The sequence below is a fragment of the Glandiceps talaboti genome, chromosome 1, assembly GCF_964340395.1.
Source record: "Glandiceps talaboti chromosome 1, keGlaTala1.1, whole genome shotgun sequence".
In the NCBI taxonomy this organism is placed as follows: domain Eukaryota; kingdom Metazoa; phylum Hemichordata; class Enteropneusta; family Spengelidae; genus Glandiceps; species Glandiceps talaboti.
In genome coordinates, this window is record NC_135549.1 from 26,857,682 (window position 1) to 26,884,596 (window position 26,915).

The window sequence follows — 26,915 nt, forward strand, 5'->3', positions numbered from 1 at the left end:
CATACATACATACATACATACATACATACAACACGTACTGCATACTTAGTATGTGCGTACGTACGTACGAACGCACACACACATATTTACATAAAAATGTACATAAATACAGACAGACAGTGTACATTTGACGTTATCGTACGTTAAATAAACATTGTATACATTTATTAATCTTTTTGCAATATATTGAGTGACAAACAAGGACTTGGCATAGTGATAAAATTGTTTTAAAATTACTAATCCGAAATAAATACCAACTCCTCATGAATATGGCCATTTTAAACCTACTTCATGAGTCCTATTACAAATCTATTATAAATATTGCCATGACTACCAGACTAAACTCGTAGTTACTTATTTCAAGTGACTATGGAAAGCATTTTTCATTTATGGCAACACAGCATTTCGCAATATGTGCAACCGATGAAAATCCACCTTTTGTTTTGTCTGTCGATAACAAAAATGTTCAAACGTATTTGCTACAACTTTTCATCGTTGGAATCACATAATGTTAGTTTGAATAGCATGTCTCTGTACATCTCATTATTATCATTGCTATTTTGGATTGTATCAGCTACCTGCTTATGACTTCACTTTGAAATACAGGTTATTGCATTGCGTACATCAACTGAGTATGTTTCAGATAAATGTCGACAGATTTTGCAGGGTAGTTAGATAGTACAGGGTCAAGGCTTCCACAATGGAGTATACATGTAAGTAGTTGTAATTAATCTCTCGCTACAAAGGGTCTCACATATTGGTCGATGTAGATATTATTTAGGTAGCATCTAACTGACAAAGAGTCGTTAATCTTTCCTACATACCAAAGCACTTGACCCTGTGAGGAGTTTACCAGGTGATCGGTGATTTGCTTTTGTAATCTATGTTGTTTGTATGTCATGTAGAACGAACTAGCTGATTTGAATCTTAATGGAACTTAATCGATAACCAAGTATATAGCTGTCTCCCATTATCAAATCAGCTAGTTCGTTCGACACGACTTACAATCAGCAAAAATATATTGTCCGTTATGGTTACTTCTGTTGTGAAAGGAAAATCATGCAAAGTTGATGACGTCTTGGCTTTTCTCGAAGCAGCTTTCCGATTTTGCATATGAATAGGAAGTGATTAAAAGGCTGCATGACACAGTTTGAGGTCACCGTTATTAAGAAGTGCTAAATAGAATTACAGTTGTTTGTCATATATTAATACATGGATTAATTAACCTACGTCATCCTAATGACTTGGTACGGAAAAGAATTATGTAAATACGAACGTACACACACATTTACATAAGTATAGACCAACCTATATGCATATGAAATTATTCATTCCGCAAAAACCGTAATAATGCATCAAAATTGGCAAGTACAGACAGATCTCTCTCTACAAATAGTACTAGAACCAATCATGTGAACTTATGGTGCATTTAAAGTAGACATATGGATAAGGAATTGGTATTTATTTTATATATTTAATTTACAAAACAATTTTATCGGGGCTTCTTATATGAAAAAATTATGTTTTTGTAACTCAGTACATTGCAAAAAAACAAAAACTGTGTATTTTGTAATTATGTACGAAAAATAAAGAATTTACACATTTATTAATCTTTTTACACTTTATTGAGTGACAAACAAGGACTTTGCATATGTTGTTTCAAATTGATATTTCAGTGGTAAAATTGTTTTATTAATTAAAAGTCGGAAATAAATACCAAATCCTCAGAATATAGCCACTTTAAAACTACTTTCAGGAGTCCCCTTACAAATCTGTAATGAGTATTGCCATGACTACCAGACTAAGCCCACAGTAACTTATTTAAAGTGATAGTGGAAAGTGGTTTTTATACATGGCAGCATAGCATTTCAAAATATGTGTAACCGATGAAAATCCACTTTTTGGTCTGTCTGTCGAAAACAACAATGTTTAAACGTGTTTCTTGATGCTAACGCTTCTTATCTTAACTTTTTGATAATGTCGATTTGAATATAGCATGCTTCGGTATGTCTCATTATTATCATTGCTATTTTGGATTTTCAGACAGATAAACGGGCTGCATGACACAGTTTTAGGTCATCATTAGTACGAATTGAAGTGCTAAACGTTTATCTTAATACATGTATTGATTAACCGACGTCCTCCTAATGACTTAGGTGCGGAAAATTGACGATATAAGATATCTACAACTCAAGCCAATGTCTGTCATAACCTACGGTTGTATCTTCTAAGTCGGTTCATTTTAGTGAAATTTGGGTAATAGAAGTTAAATTTTGTCATAATATTGCCTACAAATAGTTTCGCAAAGGTTGTCATCATTAATGGTCTATTTTAGGTGTAGTATTCTTAGAATTGTGACGAGAGTGCTAACGGGGTGCCTTTTATGCTATAATATGAACATTCCTTAAAAGTAACATGGCCACATAATGTAATGATGTATGTGGTTAGTGACGGGTCAATCATCATCCATCCATCCACCTATTATCCACCAAGCCAATAAAGTAATTAATGGTACCTAATAAACTATTTGCTTAAAGAATATAAAATGTCACTATCCACTCATGTGTAACTTCGAGGATAATATTTATTTCCAGTATAAAGTTAAGCTGTACATTCATACTTTTTTTTAGAATTACCTTATTTTAGCCACCCCGTTTTGCTGTGAACTATCAATAAATGTTCGTAAGCTTAAATACTGGTTTTCAGTATGATATAATATAAAATAATGTAATATAATATAATATAATATAATATAATATGATATAATATGATATAATATAATATAATATAATATAATATAATATAATATTTATATAGTAAAATGTTAAATAATATATGTAATAAGTATATTGAATTATTTATACGAAGTTCAAATATATTGGAAAGCTTTAACAATTGTATTGTTTATTGATTAATTAATTAATTAATTTATTTATTTATTTATTTATTTATTTATTTATGTATTAATTAATTAATTAATTCATTCATTTATTTACTTATTTGAAATTTCTATGCTCCGGCTTCAAATTGAAAAAAAAAATACAAACATGTCATAAACAGGACAATTGAAAATTTTAATGTATGGTTTTGTACAACGTGAATGTGTAATTTATGTATCCTAAAATAAATATTGAGATATTCCGATACGTTCTGTGTTATTACTCGTCCACGTAAGTGATCACGCTGATACCATTAACTATAAATTGCTTTGTCCACCTCATCAAAAGAGAAGTGTTTGCCAGAAGAGAATCGGAGACAGGTAAGAAAACACTTTCAAGATGCTGTAGACACTTTTTTATTTTTAAGCTTTTGGACAGATATCCAAATTTAATGCAACTCGACAATCAACATTGCCACCTTATAGTAATCTGATTAAACCTGCACTGGCTGCAACTTGAGTATTGTTTTTTTTTTTCAACTTGACAACCAAAAATGTATTCACTGAAAACTGTTGAAATACCAATAAGTAGATATTTTGCATGCCAATTATCGGTCTATATTATCTTTATCTTATATATTACTAACTTAAACTCGGGATCTATTGAGAACGGTGATATTTGGATTCGCTTCCGAAAATCAATTTTAACGGACACATTGCACTATATTATATGTACTACTACACAAATATGTTAACCCACATGTAAACTGCAATGTTTGTAAAATGTTTGTTGAGCCGGGAGGCGTTCTGTTTGAGGTGAAATGGTTTTATATTGTGGCAATGACCATGAGTGATTTTTTTTCAGGATGAAGTTTTTGGTGTTAGCAGTCCATACCATTTTAATTTCTTTGTCCGTGGAAGGAGGTATGTTACCTTAATCTGTCAACAAAAAAATGTAACATAGTGAGACATGTCATCTCAAATATTGGTTGAAGTAACTGAAAAATAAAAAAGTTAAACCAAGGGGTTTGGTGAGGTGACGAGTATCCACGGCGACACCGTGGTGTTGTGTAATTCCCCATACCCCACAATGGCGTTTTTTTCAAATTTCGACTTATAATTTTCAAATTTTGCATCCATTTTCCGAGTATATTAGGCAAAATTCGTATAGTTTTAGAATTTGGAATTAATACTCTATATTATTGTAATCTGTATTTGAGTATGATTTTATCGACGAGTATTCTTAGGGGCGAAATCAATAGTTCAATGTAGGATAAAAAACTAAATTCCTTTAGTTAGACCTCAGACCCCCCCCCCCCCCCTCTAACTAAAGTGGCCAAAATTGATGTTTCAGCCAGCGCAATTAATATCAAATGAATATGTAGTAGTCGATAGCACTATGAATACAAGGCCGTGTGCTTTGAGAAAATTGCTCTTTTATTAACACTTTCTTGTCTTTGCAAATGGCTAACAGCATTGCAACATTATAATAACAGCAACAGAAGAAAACCAGTATACAACTGTGAACATTCTGCTAAGATCTCTTGGACGGCCTCAGAAATACTTTTATGGACGGCATTACTCTGTTATTTTTTAATATTGATCTCCCAGAGCTTGTTTGTTAGTCTCTCAAAATCACTAGATGGCGTTTTGTACATTGTGAGGAGAACAGAAATTATACATGTACATGGAGACTGGGACTGGCCAAATGACTTACCAAAGTTCCCTAATCGTCCGTCGTCCGAACATAGACACAGCGAAAAGTCTTTTAAAAGATTGGGACGTGTGCATGCATACACACAGAGAACGTCATGGATTTTGACCTTGTTCCCAACATGTCTTCAGTTTTCATGCATTTACTTGGAGTGAAAATTCTCACATTTCCTGATTGGACATTTTTCCGAATTTCTATTTCTGTGCTAGCATTGGGCTTAATAGCCACATTTCTCACATTTGGCTAATGTTGTCCACTTTCCATTAGCTACATGGAAAAGTCATTAGCCACAAACTTTAAACTTTGAAAATGTTACATTGTTTTTGCATTGCCTTAATTTATGATATTTGTCTTATTTAGTTATTATTGTTGTCATGAGCACTAACAGTCATACTAAACTTTGCCTACGTCAAAATATTGACACTATCATGCTAAACTAAATTTTGCCAGTTTTTTCTGCGTGTATTTATATATATACTATACACACGAACTTTCCAATGTTACTTGACAGTGGACGTATCAATACTGGAAATTGATACAATGTTACGACATGCTGGGTGGTCGTCTTTGAAAATAACGGCGCCAAAAATCCAAAACGCAGTGCAGACATAAATAAAGGACTTTTGCAAGAAAGTTATCCAGTTTAGGCATTTCCTTGATTCATAAACATTAATAAACTGGCACAATACTATGGTGACTGTCGCCATACATGTATATTTCGTGTGCCAGACGAAAAAATCGTTGTAAACCAGACGGTAATATACTGCCTTGTGAATTCATTAGTCGCTTTACCAAATTTGACCTCGGCGGCCGGCTGTTTACCTTTGGCGCACAGTTCGCGGAACAGGAAACAACTAGCTACCGCGGTTCGTCCCGCAGTGTAGTGCAGGTGGAACCATTGGAGTCTTGCCCGCAAAAGTGGCCTTAGAGGAAAATAGTGTACATCCATCCAGACAGTTGTTATAAAATTGAATTATATTTAGATTTCAATTAAGCTGGTATTTACCGATGGAATAAATGCTTTGTAAGATATGCGAATATACCGAACCGTATGACAACTTTAAATAGAATAAGTTAAAATGATGGTATAACGACCTTTTAATATTCTATTTAAAGTTGTCATACGGTTCTGATGAATAATCGCATATCTTAACACATTATTTTCTTATGTTACACCATCGGTCGAACTGATGTTGTACCTACTGGGGTCCTGGAATGAGATGCCTTGGAAAAAGTGTCGAATACAATCGATCATCAATTTCATTTCCTCGACAATTTGTCTCATTCCCTCAACAATACATCTTGCTCTCAGTACAACAATGTCATACTAAAACTGCTAGACATCACCGTAATCACATGTGGATAAAGGTTACTACTTTCAAGTGAATTGTTGTCTGCGCAAACTGCCGGGGAACAATTTGGCATCCAAACATCCAAAGCGAACACAATAGAGTGGGTTCTAGGCCTGTTTCACCCCCCCCCCCCTCACTCGGCCTTTTACGGTCTGGCCTGTTGGCCCCTTGCCTCACGGTCATTTTGCCCCCCCCCCCTCGACAATCAACATTGCCACCTTATAGTAATCTGATTAAACCTACACTGGCTGCAACTTGAGTATTGTTTTTTTTCAACTTGACAACCAAAAATGTATTCACTGAAAACTGTTGAAATAGCAATAAGTAGATATTTTGCATGCCAATTATCGATCTATATTATCTATATCTTATATATTACCAAGTTAAACTCGGGGTCTATTGAGAACGGTGATATTTGGATTCGCTTCCGACAATCAATTTTAACGGACACATTGCACTATATTATATGTACTACTACACAAATATGTTAACCCACATGTAAACTGCAATGTTTGTAAAATGTTTGTTGAGCCGGGAGGCATTCTGTTTGAGGTGAAATGGTTTTATATTGTGGCAATGACCATGAGTGATTTATTTTCAGGATGAGGTTTTTGGTGTTAGCAGTCCATACCATTTTAATTTCTTTGTCCGTGGAAGGAGGTATGTTACCTTAATCTGTCAACAAAAAATGTAACATAGTGAGACATGTCATCTCAAATATTGGTTGAAGTAACTGAAAAATAAAAAGGGGTTTGGTGAGGTGACGAGTATCCACGGCGACACCGTGGTGTTGTGTAATTCCCCATACCCCACAATGGCGTTTTTTTTCAAATTTCGACTTATAATTTTCAAATTTTGCATCCATTTTCCGAGTATATTAGGCAAAATTCGCATCGTTTTAGAATTTGGAATTAATACTCTATATTATTGTAATCTGTATTTAAGTATGATTTTATCGACGAGTATTCTTTGGGGCGAAATCAATAGTTCAATGTAGGATAAAAAACTAAATTCCTTTAGTTAGACCTCAGACCCCCCCCCCCCCTAACTAAAGTGGCCAAAATTGATGTTTCAGCCAGCGCAATTAATATCAAATGAGTATGTAGTAGTAGATAGCACTATGAATACAAGGCCGTGTGTTTTGAGAAAATTGCTCTTTTATTAACACTTTCTTGTCTTTGCAAATGGCTAACAGCATTGCAACATTATAATAACAGCAACAGAAGAAAACCAGTATACAACTGTGAACATTCTGCTAAGATCTCTTGGACGGCCTCAGAAATACTTTTATGGACGGCATTACTCTGTTATTTTTTAATATTGATCTCCCAGAGCTTGTTTGTTAGTCTCTCAAAATCACTAGATGGCGTTTTGTACATTGTGAGGAGAACAGAAATTATACATGTACATGGAGACTGGGACTGGCCAAATGACTTACCAAAGTTCCCTAATCGTCCGTCGTCCGAACATAGACACAGCGAAAAGTCTTTTAAAAGATTGGGACGTGTGCATGCATACACATAGAGAACGTCATGGATTTTGACCTTGTTCCCAACATGTCTTCAGTTTTCATGCATTTACTTGGAGTGAAAATTCTCACATTTCCTGATTGGACATTTTTCCGAATTTCTATTTCTGTGCTAGCATTGGGCTTAATAGCCACATTTCTCACATTTGGCTAATGTTGTCCACTTTCCATTAGCTACATGGAAAAGTCATTAGCCACAAACTTTAAACTTTGAAAATGTTACATTGTTTTTGCATTGCCTTAATTTATGATATTTGTCTTATTTAGTTATTATTGTTGTCATGAGCACTAACAGTCATACTAAACTTTGCCTACGTCAAAATATTGACACTATCATGCTAAACTAAATTTTGCCAGTTTTTTCTGCGTGTATTTATATATATACTATACACACGAACTTTCCAATGTTACTTGACAGTGGACGTATCAATACTGGAAATTGATACAATGTTACGACATGCTGGGTGGTCGTCTTTGAAAATAACGGCGCCAAAAATCCAAAACGCAGTGCAGACATAAATAAAGGACTTTTGCAAGAAAGTTATCCAGTTTAGGCATTTCCTTGATTCATAAACATTAATAAACTGGCACAATACTATGGTGACTGTCGCCATACATGTATATTTCGTGTGCCAGACGAAAAAATCGTTGTAAACCAGACGGTAATATACTGCCTTGTGAATTCATTAGTCGCTTTACCAAATTTGACCTCGGCGGCCGGCTGTTTACCTTTGGCGCACAGTTCGCGGAACAGGAAACAACTAGCTACCGCGGTTCGTCCCGCAGTGTAGTGCAGGTGGAACCATTGGAGTTTTGCCCGCAAAAGTGGCCTTAGAGGAAAATAGTGTACATCCATCCAGACAGTTGTTATAAAATTGAATTATATTTAGATTTCAATTAAGCTGGTATTTACCGATGGAATAAATGCTTTGTAAGATATGCGAATATACCGAACCGTATGACAACTTTAAATAGAATAAGTTAAAATGATGGTATAACGACCTTTTAATATTCTATTTAAAGTTGTCATACGGTTCTGATGAATAATCGCATATCTTAACACATTATTTTCTTATGTTACACCATCGGTCGAACTGATGTTGTACCTACTGGGGTCCTGGAATGAGATGCCTTGGAAAAAGTGTCGAATACAATCGATCATCAATTTCATTTCCTCGACAATTTGTCTCATTCCCTCAACAATACATCTTGCTCTCAGTACAACAATGTCATACTAAAACTGCTAGACATCACCGTAATCACATGTGGATAAAGGTTACTACTTTCAAGCGAATTGTTGTCTGCGCAAACTGCCGGGGAACAATTTGGCATCCAAACATCCAAAGCGAACACAATAGAGTGGGTTCTAGGCCTGTTTCACCCCCCCCCCCCTCACTCGGCCTTTTACGGTCTGGCCTGTTGGCCCCTTGCCTCACGGTCATTTTGCTCCCCCCCCCCCCATATATCAACATACTCCAAATCATAAATTTGGATTGATCATGAATGCCGTTACATGTAATACGTCCATGGATTGATCTCGAAAGCATTGTCAGGTCGGTTCATATTAAAAATCATAATTTATGATTCCTTGTTGTACTGAATCTAGTCCTGTATTGTTGTTGATCAAAAAGGTGTTGTCATTTTTATTCAGATGTTACCGCCTGTGTATTGTTTTAGTTTTGCAGACATGTCGCCTTTCCTGCTGACAACTTCACAAGACACTTGTTATGAAATAATTATGGCCATATCCCCTTTCATGCCAATGTAACACTCCAAAGAAAACCGATTAGACGGAATGATTCTTTGTTTTAAAGAAAATTATCACATGCAATCATTCAGTTTCTTTCACCAAGGGATAAGGCACGAATCGATTTTTGTTATGCTTTGTGGTTGGATTGGGTACATATCGTCACACTTCCTTCATGTAATGAAACCTCAAATCAGCATAATGGTTTGGTTTGGTTTTTACACAATTTACGGTAAAGTATTGCAAGTTTGTTCAGTCTGCTAGGATATGGTTACTGTGGTTACTATACGAGAAGAAGGGGTAGATAATGTAAATTAATGAAATACACACTGAATAAAGTAGAGACATATCAGCAAGATTTAGAAGAAGAAAAACGTTCTCAGGAGCAAAAGTAATCGGAATAAGTTAAAGCAAGAAAATATAAAAGCAAAACAAATTGTTTAAGACTATGTAGAATTTATTTCTTTGACAGAAAACGTCCATATCGGGTAGATTAGAAACGAAATGTTTGTAAACAAAGGCATACACCAGTCAAGTTGAATACATAGCCGACGCTATATGGTGATCATGAGGCATAATTTCCATAATAAAATCGAAGATTTGCAAAGAAGCTGCATACAGAGAAAACATGAAATTTAAGTGAAATTTCAAATTGGAAAGTAAATAAACAACTCTACCAAGGCTAGAAATAAACTAACCGACAATTTCTGGTATGAATGAATTGAATCACCAATCAAACACTTTATATTTAGTGTATTTCCTATCATCCAGTCAGGGCATGTGCATGAGGCAACAATTCCAGTGAAATCCGAAAATGATAATGATATACAGGTAATAAAGGCCCAAGTTAGATGAATATAATTATATGAGTCACATTTACATACTTACTTCTTTATTTATAGTATATACATATTTGTTATGGGTATAAGGCCAGAAATGGACTGGTTAAAAAATGTTATATTATATGTATGTACTTGTGTGCAATTTCTGGTCGTTTAAAAAATGAAACATTTTTAATAATCGCAGAAACTCCAAAAAAAATAAAGAAAAATAAAGTATAAGTATGTAAAGCGGTAGGCTCGAACACACATTTTATTCTGGCCGGGGTCTATATTCTTGTCATAAAATTACGTAAAAATATTCAATAAACATTATTCGTCACATCTGTGTCTCTTCAATATATACACTTTAGATAAAGGAGAAAACGTTACAGCATCATTTTTACTGATTAAACAAGTACTCGTGTTTGCCCAAAACAGTAATCGTCCGTGAACGAGGGCGATGTAGTATCACGCATATGTCGAAAAAGAAGACGAAAGTGACCCCCCCCCCTTTTTTTTTTCTTTTAGCAAATGAGCAAATTGAGCAAATGCTGAGCTCATGGAGGTTGAGTTTTCAAATGCCAGTACCCCATGGACGTTTGCCAAGATTCGAATCATTGGAGCTCGAGATCGCGCGACAAGACAGGGAAGTAAATTATACGACCATAGGGGGCGCTATTCAATCGGTACACGGGAGCTGCGCAGGCGCTGCGTCTCGTATGCATGCTTTGACAGCGTCCCATTCGTACCTTATACTCGATTTATATTCCAGCGCGATTCGATCGAGTTAATATAATGTATTTCTCTGTGCATTATAATTAGATATTAATTATCAGTTCAAGATACTGAAATACTTATAAACAAGAACTTGATAGAGCTTTTTCATATTGTCTAGTTTATGTTATTCAATATAGACACCAGAATTGCTTTGAGTTGCGTTCATTTCTCACCGTCTGTTGTGCATGTTGAAGCAGGCGCCTCGGCAAATTAGCATGAAGCATGTGTATTATAATCAAGTGACGGAATGGCGGATACCTAACATATAAAAGCTCTTTACTCGCTGCCAGATCCGTTACAAATCTTTTTTATGTATGGCGTGCGGTTTATTTAGCAGCTAGTCTCGCTGCCAGACTCGTGACTATCGTCCCTAATCTGTTTATGTATACCGAGCGGCGCAGCCGCGAGAAGAGAGGGACTAGTCCCGAGTCTGGCTGGAAGCGTTTGGATAAAAATACCCGCCAATGAAACTAGCGAATCGACAGATTGTTTAAAACATACTAGCTACTGAATATTCTATATCCAGGAGGAGTCTGTTATAAATAGCGACTAATCATGTGTTGAGGATTTATTTACTTCAATGAATGACAGCGTCACTCATTGTTCATTGCGTAATGTCAAGAGCTAGAGGAAGAAAACAAGCTGTCGCATAATACCATAAACACATAATTGCAACAGGCAAGTAACAAACACAACGCATGAACATGGAAAAAGTTACCGAGACAACCTGCCTTGCGATTGAATATGGTATGCAGCAAATGACGCTCACAGAATTGAAGCCGAAGCAAGTAGAGGCGATTGCGGGTATGGGAAGTCCATCATTTATCAGATTGCACCGTTTTGTCATGAATCCTGCTACAACAGAACACTTGGCAAGTCTGTAGCGATAGTTGTATCCGTTGGTAGCACTGACGACCGACCAAGTGAAATCGCTACAAGAGAGGCAAATCGGTGCCGTGTATGTCTCGCCGAGACTCGGCTGGCTGAACTGAAGCGACGCTTACACAACGGTGAATGTCAGCCCATCCTTGCGAGCCCGGAATCACTGCTACAAAACAAAGATATTAGACAACTGTTGCAGACACAACCCTATAGGGACATGGTTTGTGGCGTATTCGTTGACGAAGTTCACTGTGTGGCGAAGTGGTAAGTTTTTACTATATTGTATCGTTTCCTGATCTGAAACATTTTTTATGCACGATCGACGATTGAAAATAACATGCGACCATTTCCTTACAGTGCAGTGTTACTTTGAAACAAAAATCAACTGTAGCATGTATCATTTACTAGTATTTACGTAGGAGAAAACATGGGGGAAGGACTGCGCGTGTTGAGGATGTGAAGTCAACGGTGTACATTGTACATCAGTAATGTACATCTGAATGAAAGACATAGAAATTGGTATACTAAGATAGAACAGAAATAGAATTTGTATAAATAAGCTTACAAAAAATTCACATGAAATTGTTGCCTGCAGTTTCGTCTCTAACAAGCACGGTGCTCCTGTAGTCTCGTAATCTTAATGTGGGAATACATTGTATGTATTTCGAATTCGAAACGTAAACAGGAACATCATCAGAAGTGCACTATATATCAGTCTCGGCTATTTTAGTACATCGATGATTCTGTCACGGACCTTTTCCGCAACAATGTAAATGTTCTCTGAGAGATTGTAGATGCAAAACGGAGCTAAAAACTTGATTATCTAGACGTGTACGGCAAACTTTCAATTAGTGCTAATATAAGAAAGAAAATATACTTTACCTTTTCCTAGTATTTTGAGTATGTGTTACAGTATAGTTGGACAAAAGGTTACAATTGGTCACTTGTGAACCAATATTGCATTCACACCAAGGATCTTTTTATCTTCAGGTATAAAATAAAGTATTGTAGATATCGATTGGGATACATAACATTTACTGTACAGACTCTCTAGATCTGTGCATAGGGTTTACCATTTCATTTTAAAGGTTGTTGTTTTTTTTTCTCGGGGGAGGGGTTCTGTCAAAATTTTAACAGGGGCGTGCAGGGACCACTATGTTTTTTGTAATAGTCCGAGCTTTTATTTTGTCTAGTACATATTAGATTACCCTTTACAAATACAACTAAGTGCAACAATTCTCTCTCTCTCTCTCTCTCTCTCTCTCTCTCTCTCTCTCTCTCTCTCTCTCTCTCTCTCTCTCTCTCTCTCTCTCTCTCTCTCTCTCTCCCCCTCCCTCCCTCCCTCCCTCCCTCCCCCTCTCTCTCTCTCTCTCTCTCTCTCTCTCTCTCTCTCTCTCTCTCTCTCTCTCTCTCTCTCTCTCTCTCTCTCTCTCTCTCCAATCTGCACAGATTATTTTTAATTATACACAATATAGCATTTTGTCTAATACATATCAGATTACCTTTACAAATGCAACTAAGTGCAACAATTCTCTCCCTCCCTCCCTCCCCCCCCCTCTCTCTCTCTCTCTCCCTCCCTCCCTCCCTCCCCTCTCTCTCTCGCTCTCTCTCTCTCTCTCTCTTTCTCTCTCTCTCTCTCTCTCTCTCTCTCTCTCTCTCTCTCTCTCTCTCTCTCTCTCTCTCTCTCTCTCTCTCTCTCTCCAATCTGCACAGATCATTTTTAATTATATACAATATATCATTTCCACATCAATTTTACCATGTAGCAATTTAGGAGAAATAGTTATTAGTTATTGTTTTTAATAATGTGGAACAAGTTGATTTGAAGAAGTCTTACACATTTTAATAATAGTTGTGTTCATTCCAATTTCCCAACAGGGGCATGAATGACTCTAAAAGTAGATGCAACGCTTTTCGAAAATGGTATGGTCGGCTATCGGAATTAAGGTCACTGTTGAGTGATAAAGTACAAGTTGTTGCTTTTACAGCTACGGCCACTACATCTGTACAACGAACTGTCATTGAAGAACTAAATATGATGAACTACACCATCGTCAATCAGTCCCCCGAGAGAAGTAACATTCGTTACAGCATCATTAGAGTGAAGAACGATATAGAAAGAAACATTAGCTGGTTGATCACTGACTTAATGAACAAAGGAGTAGCTACTGATCGTGTCATCATTTTCTGTCGATCTCTTAGATATTGTAGAGAACTTTACTTTTTATTCAGAAAAAGATTAGGAGATAGAGGATTTGACAGATCTAGAAATCAAGAGGTTGAAGATGATAAAACCCGTATTTTTGCAATGTATCATTCACAAACCCCTCACACAGTCAAACAGTCAGTACTTGAATCTTTTACCAGAGAAGATGGTTGAGTAAGAGTTGTTTTTGCTACTATAGCATTTGGTATGGGGGTTGATGTGAAAGATGTACATAATGTAATTCACTATGGTCCTTCCAATCCAATTGATGATTATTTTCAGGAGAGTGGAAGAGTTGGTCGTGATGGAAAAGAAAGTAATGCCATTTTATTAGTATACAGTCAATCTTTATCTAAGCGTGTCAGTGAACGAAGAGATGACAGTCTGTCTTCCTTAATAGAAACCCTAGGCAGTCATGATATACAAGAGATTTGGCAACAAGTAGTCACTAGTATTGTACAAAGTAGTGATAGTGATGAAAGTACTAGTGAGTCAGACACATGCAGTGAAGATGAGAGTTGTAGCAGTGAAAGCAGATCAGATACACCAGACAGTGATACAGACATATTGAAGATATGATAAAGGAGAAAGTTCATCTTGGGTCTGATAGTGATGATGATTAACTTAGTTTTACCCATCTAATAGTAATATTGTTATCAATGTGTATTGAATGAATCAATAGTGTTATTGTAAGCGTAATGCATGCTGTTTGTCTGATGAAAATCTGTGGATTTTCCTGAAAACTGTAATATAAATGGTATTATTTTTGATGAAATGTGTATTTATCAAACATACTGATACTTTCATTAACTTTGAAAGAGCAATTTATTACCAGTGAAAAATTGTAAATATTAATTAATTTATAAATAAAAATCATTTTTGTGGACAAATAATGCCTCTGTGGAAGTATATTTTATGTGTGGTACTTCTGTATTCTCTTCATTGAGAATGGGATAGAGTTTATACAGGAGATCTCCATGGATACGTTTGGACGGAGTGATTTGCTGTGCCAAATATATTCATGAAGATTATTTCTTACTGACAGGGTATGTCATCGACGACTCTTCAAATCATTACCGAACAATGAATTTGGCCCATCTTGTGTACAGGTAAAAGTTACATTAGTCACAGTAGTTACACTGCACTGGCATTATGAATAATTTATATTCATACATACTCTTGTGGATTACTGAGGTGTTTTCACACTCATATATGTTTTGTGCACAAAACTGTTATTTACAAATGGCAAGTATTTTATGTCGACAGGGCGCCCTCCACGGTATAATGTCATACGTTTGATTTGACTATAAGTTATGTAAGTGCGAACAATTAGCAATAAATAAAATAATATCCTTAAACTTTTATTCATATAAAAAGCTTGATTGAGAAATGTTGCACAATTAGCTTTGTGTGTAAAATTTCAACCTTTGCACCCCTACCCAACAGCCAAAAGTGAAATTCCTCTAAAGTCATCCTTAACTTGTAATAATATACTAATAAGAAGTGGATGGACGGACAGACAGACAGACAGACAGACAGACAGACAGCGATAGATAGATTGTGCAGGTACGTTTACAATGGCGGCTGGCTCAGTGTTCACCAGCCGTAGGTTGGGGCATCAACTCGCCGTAACTTTCACAATAATTCATCATATTGGATACTATAAAAGCGAAAATCGCGACTGATATTTTCTCTCCGTGCTAGAAGAATTATTGATAGGAATACTGTGATTTCCCGGCGATTTCGTGAAGAATACTTGACCCCGCTGAGGTCGTAAATTTCGGCCCAGTTTTTCGCCCATTTGTTGTTTCGCCCAAAATTTACAAATTTTGCAAAGTAGATGGATTCTTGTGTACTTTCAAATGGCTATAGTTAGAAATAGACAAGGTCTACTCAAGATTTTCGGTAGAAAGTGGGTGATCCGCCAGGAGTCGAGGGTGACCTCCTTTGACAAGTGATGTGACGTGACAATGCAAACAGGCGAACTTCTCACAACTTGCTCAACTACTGCTGTAATTTAAATCACCACGCACACCCAATTTCACCATTGACCCTACACGAAAGGGTACACGATTTCGCAACGTTTGAGATATTTTCAAGTCACATGTAACTTGCAAATTCGATATCACCCTGCAATCGTGTGTAATAGTGACACCAGAATGAAGGCAACTCGTGTAAGCAAGTCGTATTTTTGAGTGCAGTGTCCTGAGTACAGCGCCTTAATTTTATTCAGTCTACCCATACGTGGGTGGAGTCTACCTGACTAAAACGTTAGATGTCTACCTTCCAAAATACAAACATTAGCTCAAAAACATAATAAATAAATAAATAAATAAATAAATAAATAAATAAATAAATAAATAAATAAATAAATAAATACAACTACAACAAGACTTCGGCCTTTGTATTATAAAGTTATCTATTGCCATAAATTGTGTGAGTCTCTCAGTTTCGCATTATTTTAATCCGACATGGTTTTGCTCCCTTGTCTGGCAACGCTACAAACATGTAGCAAAATGTGCTCAGGCTACATAAATTGTAGTAACGTATGATGAGGTATTTTTAATCATGTAAGCATTACGAAATATTATATAACTAGCAAGGTAGATGTAATATATGTAATTTTGAGCTGGAATGACGAGATTTGTAGATACCGACATATATAATATTTTTGAGTGATTGGCATGAAATCCATGTGAAGAGGAAAATATTCACTACATGGATCCGCAATACGAGTGTTTTCTGAACTATTAAAACTTAGACATAAAAAATAGGCCTTGGGGGTCTCAAGTGTCTATCATACAAATTTGTAACACATGACGTTGTTGTACATTATTTTTTTTAACAATTAGTTTGTAAGATGTAAGCTAAACTATTTATTTAGCTATCATCAGGGTGTAGGAAAGGGGATTACGTTAAATTACATTCAGGTCTTTTTCTCACACAAGACAAATTTATAGAAGTCAAAACAGAGATGGTTTAATACGAGACAAAATGTAACATGAAGAACAGAAGAAAGTCCAGATTTGGCACAGTAAATCGACTAGCGATAGCGACGAATCTGAAAATAAACGGAAAAATGACTTGATAAGAGTGAAAAGGACAAAATTTTAAGGATACAAGAGGAAATGCTGACAATTAGTGTTATGGGTAACAATCACTGCACGACACTGCACGTGTCAATAAGCACGTCCGGCCAGCAAGTGTAGGACAGCCGTCAACGGTCAAGCCACTTCGTGTGAACTACCTAGTGTACATGCACGCACAGTGGGTCGCTATCTTGAAAACATCGAAATTCAACAACAAGTAGTGACAATTTATATACATTATAATGCGGGATATTCGGGAGATCGCTGCAGAACAAAAAAAAATTCATGACGATATAATTAATAGAAAATATAGAAACATAATTTTGTGTTAAAACAACCGAGGTGAAAAACCCGGAAATGTAGATATCAATAACATTGACTTGTCGAGTACCAAAGTTTGAGTTCGTTTTAGACACACTATAAAAACTGAAAAAACGATTACCATGTTGCATTACACTCGTAATGGTCATTTAAAAAAATAGTTATCGTCTGAACGAAAGACTAATGACGCAAATGGGAATAAAACGGATAAAAGCATGATGTACTCACCGAGGTCATCAGCGTACGCTTTATCACAAAACGGTCACATGGGTGTCACGTGAGACCCTTCCGGCCTCCTCTGGATAGACAGACAAATGGATAGAGGGAGGAGGAGGAGGGTGGGTTGGTGGATTGATGGATGGATAGATATTAGATAGCATTTCCTGTCAATTTATAACATTTTAGTGTTAGTAATTGATATTTAAAATATTGTAAACTACTCAAAGTTTCTACATTTCGAAGGAAAACTACTTTAATTTTATTTATGTTGAAATCAAATGCTCATAATTTGTGACATGCTGGTGTTTTGGAGTGCATGCGATATTTAAACGCGTTGTTTGTGGGCCTGAAGTACTTGTGCACACAAGTCAGATCAAATAACAACTTCACAAAACTGTACTTTGGGCAAACACAACTGAACAACGATTCCCAAACCACAAACACACATTTACTCTCCAAATGCCGCCATGAAAACATTTTTCCTCACCAACTATAGATATAAACCTCCGTAAGGCATAGTGTAGTCCAACCATGTAATGTACACACACACACACACACCTGAAGTAATACTAATCTCAAATTTATCAGTTTCCTGATGATCGCTGAGATACACTCTGAGTAATTACTTATAACACCATCATTTTGGATTTATTATATATATATATATATATATATATATATATATATATATATATATATATATATATATATATATATATATATATATATATATATATATATATATATATATATATATATATAACCGCTATTAATTTGTCACTATGTCTATCACATCTAACTATGAACTAATATCACTCCTCTTTAGGAGAAATATTCCACTCTGATGGCGGAGAAACGTATAGTTTGAACTTTGAGGAAGCTAAACAAGAATGTACGAAATACAATGCTGTCATAGCTACATACGACCAACTGTATGCAGCCTGGGAGGAGGGTTTTCAAAAATGTCGAGCTGGATGGCTTGATGATGGAAGTTCACGTTATCCAATGCAACAGGACATCAACGGTTGTGGTAATTTAGTAGGAATTGTTGATTTGGGAATTATGGACAAGTCAGATAGCTACGACGTGTTTTGTTATAAAGGTAAGTATTGAAACAATCCTCACACGTTCATTAGATTGCACGATAAATTAATAAAGTTCCAAATAATCTCTAAACATCAGTGTCTTATGTTTGTACTGTTTACCTTCTAAAAGGGTGGGGAGGGAAGTGAGTAATACACAGTGAAGAGGACATGCACATGACAGCCTGACCAAATTGCCGGAGGGGGGGGGGGGGCAGAACTTTGTCTTGGTGCAATCATGCACTTAAAATTCAGAAAGGTAGCTAATTTATATGAATTTGCATGCAATTTACATGATATCCATTTTAGCATACGCAATTAAATATCATGTGTAAGGCCAAAAAAAATAAGAAAGCTGTTCCACCACATTGGATAAGTAGGTCGATTTTTATTTTTTTTTCTTCATTTATTTACATCCAATTTACAGAGATGTGATGATAGCAAAATATTCCTGGTTGAGTTTATATAGAACTTATTCAGTCATTTTGATTTTATCTCTTTGTAATTTGTCTGCATTGCAATCGATTTCCATCAGTTCTTCATTTGGGAAATGTACACAATTTATGATTAAACAAATTTTGTAGCCTCTCACCCTCACCTCTCAAAAAAAATGTTAAGCCCCGCCAAATGAAACTCAAGCATTGTTTTACCCAGCTCTTCTGTCACCTACACTATAGTGGAGATATAAAATCATATGGTACAATGATGCATTAAAATACAAGTGATGACCAACTACAATAATACTCCGAACGAGATTACTTCACAAAGGATGTGGATTTCACATACATAAGGAGATGTCTCATAATGAGCTCTAACCTATACGGGGGGGGGGGGGGGTACATAGCCAGCTACCTTTTCCCTCTTGTTTTGCGAGAATGACAATTATCACCTTGATGGTTACTGATTGGAAGGAGACACATCCAAAAATGTATAAAAAATGAAAATAAGACAATTAGAGGATCAAACTATATAAATGATTTAAAGACTTACACTGCTTGGATATATTAAAATACCTGAATGTAGACAAGTATGCTATGCTGTACATATTTCCTGGAAGTGTATTTTGTTGTGACAAAGCTGAAAGATATTTTGCGGATAGGCACTTGGTAAATGACCTCTGGAGTTTAATTTGGTTCCAAAAAAATCACGAATGAAGAACAAAACATTTAAAGACTTTCAGACTGCCAGACGTGTGATGGCCCATGACTGTTCAGCGCACCTCCCATGGTCATAAACTTTTTCTCAATTATTTGTTAGTGCACATTGGACTCGCAACAGCAATTAATCAACACTTGTTTCACATCTGACAATTTATAGCTTACCTTGTTTGATACGATGCACGTTTCCAGAGGTAAAACAAAAATAGTTTCTGATGTGTACGTAATTTTTAAACACTTCCTTAGTTATCTTAATACATACTTGCCTATCAAAGCACATACATACATACATACATACATACATACATACATACATACATACATACATACATACATACAGACATACATACATACACAAATAGATATACGTAGACATATAGACAGACGTCACACACGTACACACAGACTCTCTCTCTCTCTCAAAGACACCTATATTTCTATATCATTAATGAGTTAAAGTGTTGTAAATATCATTCATGACAAGTTAATTTCATTTTCTTCAGACATTCCATCTACAAGTATTGTTGGAGGTATGTACTGCTACTTTTTATAAGAATTGGGAAATTCACCGGAGTGGTGTTATTGAATGACTGTTCTGTGGGAGGCATTTGTTCCTAATAAATCTTACTTACGATTTGTAAATAAAACATGCATATATAATACGTATTAGGTCAAGCGAAGGATCTAGGTTGCGATGATTTAGAAGAGGTGAAATTTCTATTAAGTACAAACTGTGTGTGTGTGTGTGTGTGTGTTTTCAGTGATACACATGAACGTCACTTAAGCATGAACAATTCCTTGAAAACGCTGTTCCTGTTATGCTTTATATACACAGGTATTTGACAGAACTGTTACAGCAACATACCGTACCGTATGTGTGTAGTTAACTCGATCTAAACTAGTATGCCTCTGGATTTCAAATCAAGCTTTCGCTTAAGGGTAAAACGATTTGTCTATGAATAAATTTTAATTAACAGCTCGAATTTCTATTTTTCACTCAACATTTTCATATATATATATATGTATATATATATATATATATATATATATATATATATATATATATATATATATATATATATATATATATATATATATATGGTTACTTGGGAATAATATATGTTCAAATATTATATAAAAGACCTATTTCTCTTTACCACAGGCGAAATCATCCACTCCAATGGTGTAGGGCGCTATACTTTGAATTATGAACAAGCTAAGGAAGAGTGTACGAAATACAATGGAGTCATAGCTACATACAACCAACTTCATGAAGCCTGGGAGAATGGTTTACAAGAATGTTCAGCTGGATGGCTTAGAGATGGAAGTGTTCGGTATCCAATGCATGAGGTAATCGAAGGCTGTGGTATTTTAGTAGGAATTGTTGATTGGGGATTTAAAGACAAGTCAGACACCTACGATGTGTATTGCTTTAAATGTAAGTTCTACATCAATTCTCTTACTTATTGTTTTTCATTGTTACCATCTTATTACGCGTCAATTCATTGGTTATTCATAGTGGATAATGTACTAAATAAGTTGCTAAGTCAATGACATCTTGTTTACACATTATGGTTTTAATAATATAATAATGATAATTTAATTTCTTAAAAAACGCACTACACTGCGTCTCAGTGCTCTTTACAAAACTCAAAACATGGTTAAAAGGTAAAACAAAACATTACAGAGTAAACAAGGCTAAAAAGGCTGCGACAGCGTGAAAAACATCCTATAAATGATTAAAATTACAGTTTACGTTGCACGAAAATCACATGTGGTAATATTACCTAAAAAGGTGAGTTTTAAGATTGCATTTAAAAGATTCAAGTGTAGTATCTAAGTGAATATGAAATGGCAGCTGATTCCACAGAATAGGAGCCGTAATTGAAAATGCCTGGAAACCATAATTTTTTGTAGTTCTAGTTGTATCAAGTCTCTTTCAAATCAATATATCAGCAGAACGAAGTGTGCGCGTCGGGGTGTAAATTTCAACCAGCGCGGCGTCCGCATGCAGTCTGGGAATTCGCCAAGAAGAATCTTGAACGTGAAATGAGCAATTTTGATCTTGATTCTCTGCTCAACAGGCAGCCAATGAAGATCGAATAAAACAGGTGTGATGTGTTCAAACTTCTTTGTTCGGGTAATGAGGCGAGCAGCTGCGTTCTGTATAGATTGGGTTTTATCAAGCTGGAAGGGGTTCATTCCATGAAGGAGGCTATAACAATAGTCCAATCTTGATGTTACAAATGCATGAACTAATTTCTCCTCCATGCCATCAGCTCTTCGTTTTACCATGGCGCTCTTGGCTTCTCAATGAACGTCTTGGAAGTTGATGGTGCTAAATCATCGATAATTCTGGTCATAGCATGATCATAAAAAGTACATAGCTCATTTACATCTAGATTTCTTGGAAAGGTGAAAGAGGATGCATCTATCCTGGTGTTCAGTACTGTGCGATCGATCAATCGAACATCTCGTCGCAAACGGGTCACTTGCGGATGTAAAACATTTACATTGAAATGAACAAGACTGTGGTCTGACAGAAGTACGTCAGAGACGTCAACACTACGAATTAAATGATCAGATGTACGCGTTATGATGACATCGGGCGTATGTCCTAACACATGGGTTGGTTTAGTTACATGTTGTTGGAGGTTTCTGGACCTAAGTAAATCAGTGAAATTAGCAGCGTCACGTGATTCCAGGTCATTCAGATGGAAATTGAAGTCGCTGGCAATCAATAGATGTCCAGGTGATGGAATAATATTTCTAGTAGAGCTGAAAATTCTGAGAGAAATTCATTCATTGTGCTTGCATTCTTCTTCGATTTTGGCGGTCGATGAATCACGATCATACGTAAGATTTCACTGCGAGATCGGAAACAGAGCTCCATAGATTCAAATGATTTGAAGGCATGCATTAATTTACCATCGACGGTGATGTTAAAGCGTAATAAAATTGTAACTTCGCCACCCCTGCGTTTACCACGCGGCTTTTGATGGAAATTATAACCAGACACAGCTGAGCGAATGTTCGCAATAAGGGGGTCGTCTTTTTTTTAGCCACGCTTCAGTCCAAATCAGAAAATCCAGTCTTTTCTCAACTAGCAGTGTGGTAGCGATACTACCAATCTTACCAGTCAATGACTGGGCCGCAGCGGCCCGTTGAGTAATGTTAACAATGTTCCACCTCATTCACGGCAATTGAGAATACGTGTTTGATGTTGCCATGTTCAAGTTGATACAAGTGACTAACCCTAATATGAAAGAAGTCCAAAAATGGCTCTTGAAAAGTTCAGTCCAAGGAATCCCGTCTAATCCGGTAGCTTGAAACACAAATAAAAGTTCTGATGAAAAACTTTAGTGAATAGATGACGACATTCTGGTTAAAACTTAAACAAATAAAATTGTAGAGTGATCAGCGCCACTTTTTTCTCCTCTCTTGTACTCTTTCCATTTTACCCATGTACCTTGCTCAATCTATCCGCTCTGTTTATTGGCTGATAAATACAGTTACAATAGTTACACTGACAAGTGACCGTGTGTCATAACTTTTACGAGTAAACAACTGCTGGTGATAATACATGTATCTCAGAACTGATTGCTCAACTAGCTTGATAAGATTCACGTGTTCATAAAGACAGGACATTTGGTTAGCTACGATTAAGTACTTCTTAAATTTACCACTTACCTAACCTTCTACTTGCCTACCATGCATATGTGCATGCATGCATGCATACATACATACATACATACATACATACATACATACATACATACATACATACACACACACACATACATACATACATACATACATACATACATACATACATACATACATACATACATACATACATACATACATACATACATACAGACATACATACATACATACATAAATACATAAAGACAGACAGACGGACGGACGGACATATACATACACAAAGATACAAAATCATGTAAACACAATCTCCCTTCCCCCCCCCTCTCTCTCTCTCTCTCTCTCTCTCTCTCTCTCTCTCTCTCTCTCTCTCTCTCTCTCTCTCTCTCTCTCTCTCTTCTCACATATATTTGTGTCGTTAATGAGTCTCAGTGTTGTAAATGTCAATCATGACAAGATTATTTCCTTTCTTTCAGACAATCCATCTGCAAGTCCTTATGGAGGTATGTATTGCTATTCACGAAATTAGTTGATGGAGTGGTGTAATTGACTGTTCGTTCTGAGGGCGACATTTGTTCTTAATAAATTTTACTTATGATATGTAAATAATACGTTAATATATAAACCAAGGGAGGGAATATGTTGTAATTTAACTGAGGTAGAATTTCTGTTAGGTAAATTTCCGTTTGATTGAAAAACGGCCACAGCAACATATTGTGTCACAAATTACCTGTAGCATTATAGCATGATCTTACCTTTAATATACATAATACATACATACATACATACATACATACATACATACATACATACATACATACATACATACATACATACATACATACATAGTATGTAGTCAAGATTAACAGTATAAATGACAACTTCGTTTTATTTCCCCCAGAAATCCCAATTACAAGTATTGTTGGAGGTATGTACAGCTACTTATTTTTGTTAAAATGCTAAATGCACATGGGTGGTTTTATTGAATGTGTGTTCTTTGAGAACACAGAAGACAAGTACATAATTAGACAATCACATATACAATCAAATTCAAATGACCAGCATAAAATGAATACACAACACTGTGATATTCAAGATAAACTAACTTCATAAGACTCCTGTATATAAACAATTACACTCTTTTGGAAAGTCCAATTCAAACAATCAATGGCAAGTGTTGTATCTTATAACATGAGGTCATAAAATACAAGCCACCAACATCTAGACTGACTGTTACTAAGCATGCTATATATATACCGGTATATTGATGGCGCAAATCGGGAGATCTGATTGGTCTAGACATCGAACTAGCGCGTCTAAAATGAGCGATAATGCACAGTTGGCATGCGTCCAAATGTTGATGTTCACTGTTCGTCTACGAACGTTGTAGTCCGTGCAGGGATGGGGTGCAAATGAAACCAGAAAATGTTGCGTCTTATCTTGTTTCTGATATTTTCAATATACTGGTATAATATAATAGCTATAAACCACCCCTGGGAATGGTATACCACTCGGCTTTGACCAGTGAACTCAATATATGCACTCGCTATCGCTCGTGCATATATTTCGTTCACTGGTCAAAACCTCTTGGTATACCATCCCCTGGGGGTGGTTTATTGCTTAAATATACGGTGGCCCACAGGTGACATAGGAACATTACATTTGTGGAATAAATAAGTCCTTTTTCTGAGATTAAAGTATTTAATACAAGATAAAACTTTTCTTTCACACGACAACACATTACTTTTCTTTTGTTGAAACTAGAAATATAAAAGCAAAAATATAAAATTTCTGAGAAAACACCTTTCTTTTTACAGCGCAGAAAATGTATTAGCTGATCAAGATTTTTAATTCTTGAGGCCCAAACTTTTTTTCCGAGAAGAAACTTTTAATTCTTAAAGGGAAACTTGTATTTTTCAAGAGTAATTTTTTATCCCAAGAACAGATTTTTGAAATTCCAAGTCAAAACTAAATTTGATGGTACGAGTTATGTTTAATTGGGTGGCACCTGCCAGATTCCCACTCAGGACACCCTGGAGAACAAATATCAACCATATAACCTTCCCTCTAACATGTGCAAGGTTGGGTTACCTAGCAACGTGACTAACAGGCAGTTTAGATATGTGTGTGTGTGTGTGTGTGTGTGTGTGTGTGTGTGTGTGTGTGTGTGTGTGTGTTTGTGTGTGTGTCTGTGTGTGTGTGTGTGAAAACAACTTAAAGTAAAAATCCACTGGACCAATTGCCATGATATTTTGTGGGTGTATTACCTCTTGGGTGTCTAGTTGGGAATTTGTTCAAATCAAAATGCACTTACCACCGGTGTTTGATTTGGGTCAAAAATGTGTTTTTGTCAAACTTAAACTCAAAAACTATCGGCTAGATCAGTTAGAAAGTTTGTAGGAACATTTTAAATTGTAGTTAGATTAAGAATTGTTATGTGATATGCAAATTATGGCTAAGATGTGTCTGTTTGGCTGAAAAATCTTTAATTCAAAAACTACTTAGCAGATTAGGCTGAAATGTAACGGGGATGCACCTGTGGGTGTATAGTTCAAGAAATATTAAGCATATAATGATTTTATCAGTGATATGCAATAAGATGTAAAAATGTGAATTTTGGTCGAAAACTTATATCTTAAAATGTGATTGGTCAATATGACTGAAACTTAGCGAGATGTTTCTAGAAGTGTTATTCTTTAGACTTTCTTCAAAACATTTTGATACAATTGGCCTTAGCGACCATAACCACGCCCTTAGCAACAACCAAATGGCAGTATACTTTGGTTAAATAGCAACATCATCCGGTGAATAAACATTCAAAAAACGTATGAAACTATCCCTAGTAACCATGACCACTCCCATAGCAACAGTCAAACGATAGTGTATTTCACAAAGAATAACGGATTTATAGACAAATGAATAAATGAAAAAATGAAAATTGTAAATTTCCCTAGCAACAATACCACGCCCATAGCAACAGCCAAATGATCATATATATTACAAAGGTAACACCAGGGATTCATAGGTAGGGAACGAACATTCAAAAAATGTAAGCAAATATGTCTAGCATCATGACCATGTCCTTAGAATGATCACGTTTAGATAGATAGATAGATAGATAGATAGATAGATAGATAGATCTTATTCAAAAGAATAAGGATGTAATAATTCGTTACTCAGAGTTTCACACTTTGAGCGATCTTGAGACAACTAAATTAGGATTGTCAAGGTCGGTACGTACATTTAATGTTTGTATTTATATATTGCGTAAAGATGGCTGGACTAAACTATTCCTTCCATGGGTTTACTTCTATAGTTGGTGAGCGAGTATCTGCCTTCATGGTGACATTCCAAACTACTCAAATACTCGCTCGCCAACTACAGAAATAAACACCCATAGGGAATAATTTAATCCGACCATCTTGTTACGCAATATAAACATACAAACATTAAGTGTATTAAAACGTTCTATCTATGAA

At 35.8% G+C, this 26,915-nt stretch overlaps 1 protein-coding gene across 1 annotated transcript in view; it reads left to right on the top strand.

The window, feature by feature from the left end:
- Positions 1 to 3,229: 3,229 nt before the first annotated feature.
- LOC144441189 (aggrecan core protein-like) overlaps positions 3,230 to 26,915 on the top strand; it is a 36,751-nt gene continuing 13,065 nt past the window's right edge. The window contains exons 1-7 of the mRNA XM_078130743.1: positions 3,230 to 3,259; positions 3,744 to 3,802; positions 18,361 to 18,636; positions 20,277 to 20,303; positions 20,936 to 21,211; positions 23,913 to 23,939; positions 24,338 to 24,364. Of these exons, the coding sequence (XP_077986869.1) occupies positions 3,745 to 3,802; positions 18,361 to 18,636; positions 20,277 to 20,303; positions 20,936 to 21,211; positions 23,913 to 23,939; positions 24,338 to 24,364 (691 nt within the window). The 5' untranslated portion in view covers positions 3,230 to 3,259; position 3,744. The remainder of the gene's footprint in view (positions 3,260 to 3,743; positions 3,803 to 18,360; positions 18,637 to 20,276; positions 20,304 to 20,935; positions 21,212 to 23,912; positions 23,940 to 24,337; positions 24,365 to 26,915) is intronic.